At 36.3% G+C, this 12,405-nt stretch overlaps 2 protein-coding genes across 2 annotated transcripts; both read right to left on the minus strand.

Annotated features, from left to right (window-relative positions):
• Window positions 1-1,835: 1,835 nt before the first annotated feature.
• Window positions 1,836-6,601, minus strand: pdcd5 (programmed cell death 5). Its single transcript, XM_037750640.1, has 6 exons — window positions 6,373-6,601; window positions 4,203-4,246; window positions 3,945-4,006; window positions 2,996-3,087; window positions 2,829-2,900; window positions 1,836-2,744 (listed from the first exon to the last, which is right to left on the minus strand). The coding sequence occupies exons 1-6, from the start codon at window positions 6,436-6,438 to the stop codon at window positions 2,700-2,702; spliced, it is 381 nt and encodes a 126-aa protein (XP_037606568.1). The 5' UTR covers window positions 6,439-6,601; the 3' UTR covers window positions 1,836-2,699.
• A 2,303-nt stretch (window positions 6,602-8,904) lies between these two features.
• On the minus strand, window positions 8,905-11,340 carry LOC119476943 (5-hydroxyisourate hydrolase-like). The gene is made up of 4 exons (XM_037750628.1): window positions 11,120-11,340; window positions 9,871-10,010; window positions 9,595-9,730; window positions 8,905-9,380 (listed from the first exon to the last, which is right to left on the minus strand). Exons 1-4 carry the CDS (start codon window positions 11,171-11,173, stop codon window positions 9,291-9,293), a joined length of 420 nt encoding a protein of 139 aa, XP_037606556.1. The 5' UTR covers window positions 11,174-11,340; the 3' UTR covers window positions 8,905-9,290.
• Between the last annotated feature and the right edge of the window lie 1,065 nt (window positions 11,341-12,405).

Here is a 12,405-nt window from a genome sequence, read left to right on the forward strand (position 1 = left end):
TGCGAAAATGAGGTCAAGGCTGAGACCATCCCACACCAGCAGGTGGTTGGCTCAGTGTATCTCTGGGGTTTATTCAAGTCTATATGAAAATGATATGAATTAGAAAATCCATATAACAGCCTAGGATAGGGGTCAGCAACCTTTACTATCAAAAGAGCCATTTTAGGTAATAAATAAATAAATAAATCTGTCTGGAGCTGCAAAACATTTGATCATTATGATGAAGGTAACACAGTTTATGGTCTAAGTATATAGTATATAAGTCTAATGCAGTGAGGGCCAAAGTGCAAATGTACTATGGAGTGTTAGGGCCACATTGAGGGAAAGATATAGGAGATTTCAAGAATAAAGTCATAACTTTACAAGAAAAAAAAAGTCGTAATATTACGAGAATAAAGAAAAAAAAAGAAAATAACACGTAAAATTTCTACTTTATAATATGACTTTATTCTCATAATGATACGATTTTTTTCTCGTAAACCTTTGACTTTATTCTCATAATCTCAGATGTATTTTTTTCCCCTCAATGTGGCCCTAACACTCCATCGTACTGTCGTACCATAGACCTACAACAGTGATAAATAAAAATGAAATGTAAACAAAAAACAGTTATTGATTTCCATTTTTATAAATCCACAGGGAGCCACTGGCTCTTCTACATGTGGCTCCGGGGTTGCAGGTTGCTGACCCCTGGCCTAGGGAAAGTAAATTGTGATTATGTAGTAAAATTTGAAAAAATAAAATAAAACTGACTGTAAATATTGCAATTGTATATTGAAAGCTGTAGTAAGATAAGTACTAGTAAAAAAAAATTAATTCAGTGTGATACACAGTTTTGTAGTACTTCAGTGCAATTTTAAGGTAATTATACTTATGTATTTCCATTTTGTACTAATTATTACTTCAACTCCAATTCATTTCAGAGACACATTGTACACACATTTTGATGACCTTATGAGATGCATTGCTATACATTAAACTAAGCAGTACATGACAGTATATAAACTGGGAAAAAAAAGTTTGGAAACTTGTGTTTGGTCGATTATTTCTCTGTTGTTACAATGCTAATGGTCATTGTATTTAACATGGTTGGAAAGCCTGTTTATTTACCTTCACAATGATGTCCAACTTGTAAGGATCATGCATTTGTGGGTTGAGCAGCACAGCTGATTATGTGGGTAGCGCCCAAGAAAAATTTGCCAAAATGCTCTGCCAATGGTAAACAGTGTATTCTCCTGTTGGTATTGACTCTTGTTTTGAGTTGTTTGGTGGATTGGATGATTGAACTCTCTATCAGTAAGGAACGAACAAGACATATTGGCAATTTTACACTTTATTTATTTAATACACCGTCAGGAGTATCAGTTTACTTCTGATACTTCAAGTATATGTTGCAGATAATACTTGGGTACTTTTACCTTTACTTAAGTAAACTTTTTAAATGCAGTCTTTTGTCATGGAGTATTTCTACACTTTTCTTAAATAAAGTATTTGAAAACTCCTTCCACCGATGGTGATAAGGTCCTTCTCTTGCAGAATTAGATGTCTCTCCTCTTCCAAATGGCAATGCAGGATCACAAAAGTGCAAAGCAATGACGCAAGTTAAAAGTATCACTAAATTGTAGTGTTTGTAAAAAATGAATGCTGACTGTGAAGCCAATGCTAACTCCAGCTAACTAATTCAGGGTGATGCAACAGCTATAAAAGTATTTCCTTTTGTTATTCAACTGTGGCTTGTTACTACGTGTTAATTGTAAAAGCAAAGCTTGCTTATTAGCTCTAGTGTTATTGGACTTGATACAGAGCATTTCTTACACATACAAAATAAAGTCACGTTTCTTCTTCATGCTTTTTATTTGAAAAGAATTTGGATACATTTGGCAATCTGTAAACTCTTGAAACTGTTGATTCAGCAGAAATAGTCAATCATCCACAAAGAAACAGTAAGTCAACTTTTTCTATGGTGGTGAGGATATCGTGTGATGATGCTGCAAAGCTTTTCTGCTCTTGCATTGAGCATAGTCATAACCGTGAAAAATGAGTGCTTTGACCCAAGAACATGATGAAAAACCCAAAATAGAAACCTTTTCAAAAAGGTTGAACACTTGTTCATATAATAACTGAACATTTTAGAAATGGTTCACTAGAAAAACAAACATTTGAATTTAAGGCGTTTTTTAATTTTTTTTATGTAAACCTATAATATACATGTCAGAAAAAAAATAAATTGCAACATGGGATGGGATGATGGCTCTGAATAGAGAGCAATGTATTGTATTCACAGAACAGTCTAGATGTAATGCATCAGCAGCAGTGCATTTTGCATTTTATCTAGCTTCTTCTGATTGAAGAACAGAAGTCAAACATGCTGAAAATAAAGAAGAAAAAAAGAGTAACTACTGAGAAGGACTAGAGGAGTCAAACAGTGCCGTGAGCTGTCAGGGGTACAACACAAGCAGAGCAAATCTGTAACAACTTGATTTAAAAGAGATCGCAAAAGAGCACCTAAGATGTCACCACTTATGCCACAACGTCAGCTCCACTCTGTTCTTCTCTCTTGGTAAATGTAGTTTCCAGAGACACACAGAAGCTAGTGTGGCATCCCAGGATTCAGCTAACAGGTCAAAAATAGTATCAGAGTCCAAGTACAGCATAACCTCTCCCGATTTCTTGGCTTGTTCCAGGGCTCCCGTTTAAAGTTAATCATCCTCATCATCTGAGTCCATCACCTTCCGCCTGTTGAACTGACAAGTACAGAGCATAAAGATGTAAGATGGACTAGTGACTGATAATGAATCAAACATAAGTAACACTTCAGTGGAACTTACTTTTACGGTTGTCTTCTTATCTGTTTCCTGACTGACTTTTTCTAGAATCTCGATCAAGCCCGACTCCGAAATCTGATAAAAGAGAAAATCCGTTAATTGCAGTGCTGGTATGTGGAAGCAAATCAACATTAGTGCTTCAAGCATCAGAGCAGAGGTCACTGTCTCACCTTTCCTCCCAACTTTCCAAAACGAGCCATTTGAATGAGATAGTTTTCAACTGCCTTGGCCTTCTCCGGCTTAACCAAAGCAAGATTGTTCACTGAAAAAAGAAAATTATTTTAACACCTTGTGTTCACATGCGAGGGGCATTTATAGGTGTATCACCACCTATTCATCACACAATATAGTTTGAATGAAGCACAAGGCGTTTTTTGAAAACTCAGTGTGAGCAGCCTTACATGTCTTAGATAAATCCTTTATGACACTTTCATTAGAGTGAATAGAAACCTGCTGCCTGCCAGTGGTGACTTGGCTATATACAGTGGTAAGCTTACAACAGCTTTTACAACGTGTGTTCCTCTCACCATTTAGAATATTTACAATCCGATTTTCACACAAATTTTTATATTATTGTTTTTCACCCATTTCTGCTCGTTTCACTAAAACGTAAGGAGTCTCTGTCTGTCTGTATGCATGTATGTATGTCCTTAGATTTTCTCAACAACCGTTCATCCAATCGACTTGAGATCTATGGGACATATTTATTAGAAGTGTGTCATGTACACACTGTGTAGTGTATTGAGAGGGGACCACCTAACAACTGTTACACCGCGGAATGGCATGCTGGGTAAGGCTTGTTCTCTGTCAATGTTAGTGTGAGCTTTTACGCCCATATGATGCATATACTCAAGCATTGCTAGTGGATGCAACTATTTTATGGCAGGTGTATTGCTCAGTAAAGAAGAAGTTAACGCCTGCACTCTACTCCATGCCACAATTTTATTGACTACGTTTCGATCCTACTTGGAACTTCGTCAGGTCCAAATAGACAACATTGAGTAGTGTGCAGGTATTACCTTTTTTTTTTTTTTACTGATGCCGTTCTGATAGTGTCATACCTACGTACAAGAGCATCATTTTTAATAGGCTAAACAATAAATCTGAGAGCACACTTACATCTGGCACGGGCAGACTGGTCGAGAACTTGAGCCAATATAGAGTTCCTCATGTCTGTATCTCTGTGAATAAAAAGTAATATTACCATATCAGCACTACCTCCTACTGTTTGGAGACCAGTAAAAAGAAAACAGAAAAATATATTGATTAAACTGTCAAGCCATCAGAACACTGGTTGGTCAGTGCATAGGAGTTCTTTAACTTAAGATGTAATCACTATACGATAAATGTATGCTGTAAATGAATAACACATCTTACCTTTGTTTGGCCTCCTCTCCTTGCTGCTGATTTTTTGAATTATCCTGAAAGAAAGAGTGAGACAGCACCATCACATAGGGCCTTGGTTGTATTTCTGCATTTAGCTAACTGGAGGATGTATAACTGATTAGGAAAAGGATTTCATACCAGCCCAATATTCCCTTAACTTTGTTAATGGTCTCACAAACTACCTTAATAATTGTCAAAATGAGTTTCCCCATTGGTTCAAGACATGGAGCACAGATGGAGCTCAGTAACATCTCTCTAGACTCATGTTCTCATGTTTTACTATCTTTTAGAATAACGTCACCAATATCTATCCACTTCACATCTGGAAGTTCATTAGCTATAGATGATTGTCTATATAGATCTTGATCTGGATGGATATAATGTACAGTATTGTTTTTACCTTTTAATACATATACGTTTGCACCTTGAATAATGTCCTCCAATTGTTACCTTTTATGATAGGATTTATTTGGGTGTATAAGATACCTTCCAACTTCTGCTTCCTGAAAAAGTTTAGCAACTATTCACATGATTATAATTCCTAGTTTTTAGTTCCTATTTTCTAATATTTATTTAGTCAGACATTGATTGACATATGATATGATTTTAAAGAGAACCAATATATTGTAAATTGATTATTTATTATCTGGTATGATTATACCTGGTCTTAGTATTTTAAACTACTGTCTTTTATTACTTTTTATTATTTTAAAGAACTACTGTCTCCCACTCAACACGTGAATTTAAGCACGTTCATGCATGAGTGTATGTATGATCCATGTTTTATGCGTGTATGTACATTGTGACTTCGGTATGTTGTGTGATGCAGTAGCCTAGAGCCCAAGACAAATTTCAATGTGGGACAATAATGTATATCTTATCTTACATTGAATGTCTGTGTCCACCTTGATAAAGGTTGGTGGACTGTAATAAGTCCAGAACATGTCTTCTTCTTTCTTCTATTTTATACATACATCAGAATGTGTGTATTGTGTACAATTTACTGTGTTTATTTATAGTTGACTACCTGACTGCACTGATTGAAATCTGCTTCAAGAAAGCCAGATTTTCACATTTTATTCATACAAGATGCCACCATATCATGGTTTTGTTATAGTATACATGCATGTATTACCACATATAACAAAGTAGTTATCTTTTACCATTTATTAATGTTTCCTTTTATTGTGTAGCTAGTAAAGAAACACTTGTGTTAATGAAACTGTCCTGCAAATATACCAGATAATCCCAACCCCAACTAAGGTCACCAGTCTACTGTGTACTTGTGAATGTGTACATTGTGACTTTGGTATGTTGTGTGATGCAGTGGCCTATAGAGCCCAAGACAAATTTCCCTGTGGGACAATAAAGTATATCTTATCTTACATTGAATGTCTGTATCCACCTTGATAAAGGTTGGTGGACTGTAATAAGTCCAGAACATGTATTCTTCTTTCTTCTATTTTATACATACATCAAAATGTGTGTATTGTGTACAATTTACTGTTTATTTAGTTGACTACACTGATAAAAAATCAGCTTCAAGAAAGCCAGATGTCACATTTAATTCATACAGGATGCCACCATATCATGGTTTTGTATTATAGTGTAAATGCATTTATGATGAAACATTAACAAATAGTAAAAAGGTAACTACTTTGTTATATGATTTTGTATAAATGCAATTCATAAATGCATTTATATGAATTTAATGCTATAACAAAACCATGATATGGTGGCAGGGTTTTATTATGTGGCTAGTAAAGAAACACTTGTGTTAATGAAACTGTCCTGCCTTCTCACTTAACAGAAATATAACAGATAATCCCAACCCCAACATAGAGTCATCAGTCTACTGTGTACTTGTGAATGTGGCCAGAAACACTGTCATTGTCTTTGAGGGGTGTGAGCTGTCTAGTCAATGCAAAGCTAACAATGCCAGTGAGATGATGTTGGTTATTACTGGGATTTAATCTAACTACTGACTTAAATACAGTTCCTTTAACATTGAGCACGACTCTCATCAGTGGGCTAAGTATATCCTCTGAGTGACAGCTACATTAGATGAGCTGTGGTGTCTAGTTTAGCTTCACTAGCTCACAGTTAGCTCCTTATAAAGCGGCCTCAGACACGCTTCACAGCTCGTGCTTAGTCTTCTTACCCCGTGCTGGGCCTGCAGCTCCGACATCCTCTGCCGCCTGATGGCGTTTAAGTCTTCGTCTTCCATGGTTTACAGTAGTAATGTGGAGCTAGAGGACTGAGAAAGGATGAGGTGATGTGTTAAAATGTGTCCTATACTCCCATCAGAGGCAAGGCCCTACCTAGTACAGGGGAGTGTAATCAACATGGAGGAAAAACGATCCAACACTCAGGGTGAAGCAATCGAGCACAGAGTGGAAGGATCACACTACTTTTGTGTTTAGTGGATGTTGGCAAACCAGCTTATAGGTGCATTACCGCCACCTACTGGACTGGAGTGTGGAGCAGTAGATTGGCAGGAAAAAAATAATAATAATAATAAAATAAATAAATAAAAAACAAAAGAAATTAAATGAAATTAAAAATTATTAATAATAATAATAACAATAATAATACTACTGCTAATAATGAAATTATTTCCATTATTCCTGTTGCATTTAAGTAATTAATTAGAAGATTGTGTACTTTCTTATATGTCTTTCCTAGCAGATTCCCCATTGTAATATTTCTATCATCTACTCCTGATAGCAATTCCCTTCTTTCTTTGTCATATTTGTTGCACTCTATAAGAACATGCTTGACAGTTTCCGGTTTATTATAGTGCGTGCATTAGTCCAGTTGGGTGCTTGCCTATTCTATGGAGTGTTTGGTTTAATCCATGACCATTTCTTCCCTTGGGCGCGAGTGTACTCTGAATGAATGAATGACTTTATTTCGAACATAAAAATAAATAAAAACAGATACAAAATCCACATATCCATCTGGAGTTAAAAAAGTAGATATAACCCCTTAACACAACCCTTATCACAACTCTTCCTCATCCATATACTGTAGGCCTACCTCCCAAAAATATATTTTTTGTATAGCTTTTTAAATTGATTTATATTTGTGCTCCGCTTCAACCCATCACCCAACCCATTCCACAAATCCACTCCACAACCTCTTACTGGACAGATTTATGAATTTGTGTGGAAATATATCAAATAAATGTTCATTATATTTCAGATGTATGATTTCTCGTATTATAGGTCGATTTATTCAATATTTTGACCAATAAGTAATACGGTTGACTAGGGGTGGAAGTAACAGATTACATTTACTCTCGTTACTGTAACAATGTAATTTTTGTGTACTTGTACTTTTTTGTATATCTTAAAAATTCTGTAATTTTACTAAGCTATATTTCAAGTCACATCCGTAACACAAAATAAAAGACATGAAAAAGTCCTGATATTATTATTAACTTATTTGTTATTTAATTAATTATTACTCTCTTATTTTTGTATTATTATTATTTATTTTGATTTTTTTTAACTCTATTCTTTCTTTTCATAATTATTATTATTATTATTATTATTATTATTATTATTATTATTATTATTTATTTTCTTAATTTTATCTCAATTTTGAATGTTGAAGTTGTTTTCTCTAGTGTACTTAATGAGTTTGTCTATAAGCTCAACTACTTCAAAATTGGTTTATAAACTATTGTAATTACGATCTGTAAATTGCATATATGAAAAAAAACTAGAAAAAAGGGAAAAAAATAAAGTATAAAAAAAGTGCTGATAAACTGTGACAATGGAACAGCAGACAGGAGATAAATCAACAGCTGCAGCCACAGGAGGGCAGTTCCATGTCCGGTCCAGAGAGGCGACACCGGAAATGATAGGTTATTAATGTTGCGTCCACGGACCGCAGAGTTCACGGGCGGGGGCCACTTCAAGCACAATCAAATTAATGATCACACAGGGGTTGTGGTTCTAATTAGTATTTTTGTACCTCGGCATAGTTCAAAAATGCTGCATCTATCTTAATTAAGTTTAAGTTAAGTTTTATTAACAACGGATTTAATGCACCTTCTTGCTATAGTGCCTAAGTGACACACCCAGGATGTTTGTGACTTGTACAGTAGGGGCATGCTGGGTCTGGCTAACATGCTAAATGCTAACATGCTCATGGTGGATCAGACTTCTGCGTCCACACTGCGCAGTGGGACCAGAGAGGCAGAGTGGACTGGTTATCCTGGGACAGAGAGGCGCCAGGTGGACCCAGTATATGCTTTGAGAATGAATGAAGTTGAACCTGGAACAGATTGTGGGGGACTTCCCGGTGCTCAGGACTTGCAGGGTGCCCTTCAGACAGGTGAGTACAATAACACACTGCTGAACTTTCCAGAAACTGTCTCTCCTTTGCAGTAATATGTGTGTTACTGGCTGCAGCCGCTGTGGAGTTTATATTGTTTACATGTCCACATTGTCTGCTGTGATGTTTAGTTATACTCTCCATTCTAAAAGAAGTTTCAGGCGCCATCGTGTTCATAGCTCGTTTTATTGATTGTTGATCATTTTTGTTTAATTAGTTTTGTCTCTTTTCTGGTTAATGCTTGTGAGGCTTCAAAGAGGAAGGCAATTGTTATTTATAACTGATAATCAGTTGTATGCACAAACTGCATAGTGCCCGTCTGTTGGTTTGGACAGAAGGAGACATGTTGCTGTTTCATTTAATATAAAATACAGAGAGAGTGCAGATGTTTTGAAAAAATAACTAGCCGGTGGATTTACATGCAGGTTGACAAAAGAAAATCATTTGTCAGCAAACACCTTATTTAGTTTATTAAGACATTGTATGTTTTAATAGGCGTTAGATATTATATAGCCTAATATGTAGTGTATATGAGTAAATATGGTTTGTTTAATCGCAAACAAGTTTTGAATACAGTATCATTATTTAAAGGGAAGAATCATTCAAATGGGGCATTGTGTCTTGTCATAGGTGTGTGACAGTTCAGCTGGTGCTGGGATGAATGTTCTTGGTGGAGTTGCCTCTGTCTGGGATGTGTTAGACAGCAGATAGATGGAGGTTGATCACACTGGATCTCTAGCTCCCTCTGTACGTACTATAAGAGAAACGACTCAGGAGCAGAGGGATGTGGTACTTTTGGCCTGGGTCATTTATAGTGAAGACAATCTGCAAACAAAATAGATCAACAATTACAAGTTCTGTTAGTCAGGATTGTCAACAGCATCATATGACAGCTTAAATGGGGATACAAGATAAAAATTCACTGATCTAGTAACAAAAATATGGTAACGCCACAAGCAAGTAAAGCAGCATTACGCTTAACAATGGAAGCTGAAGATGTTACCCTGTTAGCACGTAACACATTTAACACTTTCCTCACCTCAACATACGGGTAAAAGCTGGTCTCTCCCATACTCTCCCAGTACTGAGCAGTCTCAAAACGCATTCTGTACACACCAGAGGTAAACATTTCTTTTGTGATGAGTCCTGGACAACGTCCATCAGCATTAGTGGTCCTGTTGAGACAAAATAGGATTCGAGACCTATGAATGGAAATATACATTATCCGGTGGTAATATCTGAGATTTTCTTGTGAGCATACTTTGGGACTATGTGTGTGGTATTTTGCTTATGACTGTTGTCCTCAGGTTTTTACCCAGAGGTTATCAAACTCCAGGCGTTAGTGGAGGGGTCTTGTCGATAGAGACCTAGGGCCATGTTCGAGCCAGGGACACCCATTGCAGTGTTCAGCACATGGGTGGTCAGGGGACTAGCAGGGCCTGCCATTGCTGTGATCTACAGAAGAAGAAAGTAAAACTCTAAATTAGAGGTTGACGATAGTTTGTAAAACACCTTATCAGTGCCGATTAATCGGTTTGACCGATTAATCAGTCTACCTTTACTTTAAATCAATCATCTACTCAAATCTGAAGAAATCCCATTACACCACAATATTCAAAATATCACAATTTGACTACTGGCAAAAACATATTTATAAACGACATTGAATTCAGACAATTTTTAACTATCTTTGGCAGTTTATTCCAAATTGACAAGATAAACACTTTAACACCCCATCTTAAACAGCTCTGTCAAAGTCAGATGACCATGTCAAAAACTAATTTGGCATATAGGAGTATTTTGTTGTATACTCTGTTTTCTGCTTCCTTCATCAGTAATGAAAAGTTAGTTGAAGAGAGAAGCTTCATGTGTTGAAGCAATATGTGGGAGTTATTTGGGAATGCAGAGTGAAAATCCTGCTTCAGAATACCAGAGATGATAATGCTGATTTCTTTTTTTATGCAGATTTATAGTTTTCTGTCATCTATTGAAATTTGAAATACTGACAAAAAGATAATAGAATAGCAGAACTTATACCATGGTCTGGGTAAATACTCAATTCTGATTGGCTGCAGGGTGTCCATTAGTTCCTGTTAATGTACACCTACTAAGTAGTTCCAGTGAAACTGTCTGTTCACCGTTTCAAATTAATGCGCTGGTTACAAAAAAATATATATCTCCCTCCTTCCCTCCAACACCTCGATGAGCATTATCCCTTACAGAATTACCTCTACTAGCTACAGTACAAGTTAGTTTTTAATACTAATAATAACATCTGACTGATAAATAGAAACCCTGGATATAAGATTTTACATTCCAAATTTAAACAAATATGAAATCAAATGTTTTTTGTAAAATGTTCAATGCAGTGTCTGAACTGTTGACGGCTCCTGTTGTAGCCTCTCTCACAAAATATCTGCTCAGCCACAGAGTTCATAGTTGCTATGAAATACAGTACACAGTACAATACAACATATTGAATATAATCTTCTATTCTATATAATAAACATTCTATTTTATTTTATATCTATTATTATTATTATTATTATTAGTTTTTTGCTCACCTCAATTCCTGGCAAAATATGACCCTTGAGTTGCTGCAGCCTGTACGTACTCATGTGCACTGATGAATAAACTGGGTCAGCAGTTTTAACCAAAAAAAATGTAATTTTATGGTTTATTAAACAGCATCAGATGTTTGTCACATTGTCTTGATGCAGTTCTGCACACTGCCCTATGCAGCAGGACCTTCAGTACACATGCACTTTTGTCAACAGAAAACTGGTTGTGCAAGAGCTGCTTTTTGACTGCTGGGTTAATGAACACTAAATACATGACCTACAACTTCCTGTTTGAATTCCACAGGTTAGTTCACTGACAGACCGGTTAATCCACTGACAGACATGTGCTGTGATTCTTCCCTCCCCCCTAATGTGCATCGCTGATCATATTATGGAAAATGCTATAGATTTGATTTGGAAAAAATTATAAAAACTTTGAGCATAACAGAAAATGATCTGGCATTTAGTATTATAGCATTCATATGCACTTTGTGCTGCATTACTTGTATGAAAGGTGCTATACAAATAAATTGTATTATAATTATTTATAGGCCTGATACATAGGGATTACCTCATGCTAAAATGAGACTGCAGCAGTGAGCAACCTCCGAATCTGAGAAGTGAAGCCAATGTTAAAGTGCCTCAAACTTACATTCTTTCTAATAGCCAGCAGGGGGCGACTCCTCTGGTTGCAAAAAGAAGTCAGATTGTATAGAAGGCTATGAGAAAATGACCCTACTTCTGACTTGATTTATTACCTCAGTAAACATTGTAAACATGAGTTTATGGTCTCAATCGCTAGTTTCAAGTCTTCTTCAATACAGCATGATGTTCATTTAGTAAATTATGGTCCCATTTAGAGTCAAATAGAACATAAAGCAGGGTATGCTGTAGGGCGTGGCTACATTGTGTTTGACAGGTCGCTACCACGGCGTTGTCCCGTCTGGGAGTTGTCCGTGTTTTCATCTTATAACTTTAATCCTTTCACAGTGTGTTTCCAGTTCATGAAAGTTTATTCTAACCATTTTGGTCATCTAAAATGTCTTATTCAGCTTTGGGGTTGTACTTAGCTCTACCCTCTCGTGCCACTTCTGGTTGCAAAAAAGCAACTTGGCGATGGACAGAAACCAAGATGGTGACGGCCAAAATGCCAAACTCGAGGCTTCAAAACGGCAGTCCACAAACCAATGGGTGATGTCACGGTGACTATGGACACTTCTTATATACAGTCTATGGACTGTTGTCATATTTTATAGTTTGCTTCTTAGATACAACTGTCAAAAAAGTCT

Source organism: Sebastes umbrosus, chromosome 2 (assembly GCF_015220745.1).
Source record: "Sebastes umbrosus isolate fSebUmb1 chromosome 2, fSebUmb1.pri, whole genome shotgun sequence".
NCBI lineage: Eukaryota > Metazoa > Chordata > Actinopteri > Perciformes > Sebastidae > Sebastes > Sebastes umbrosus.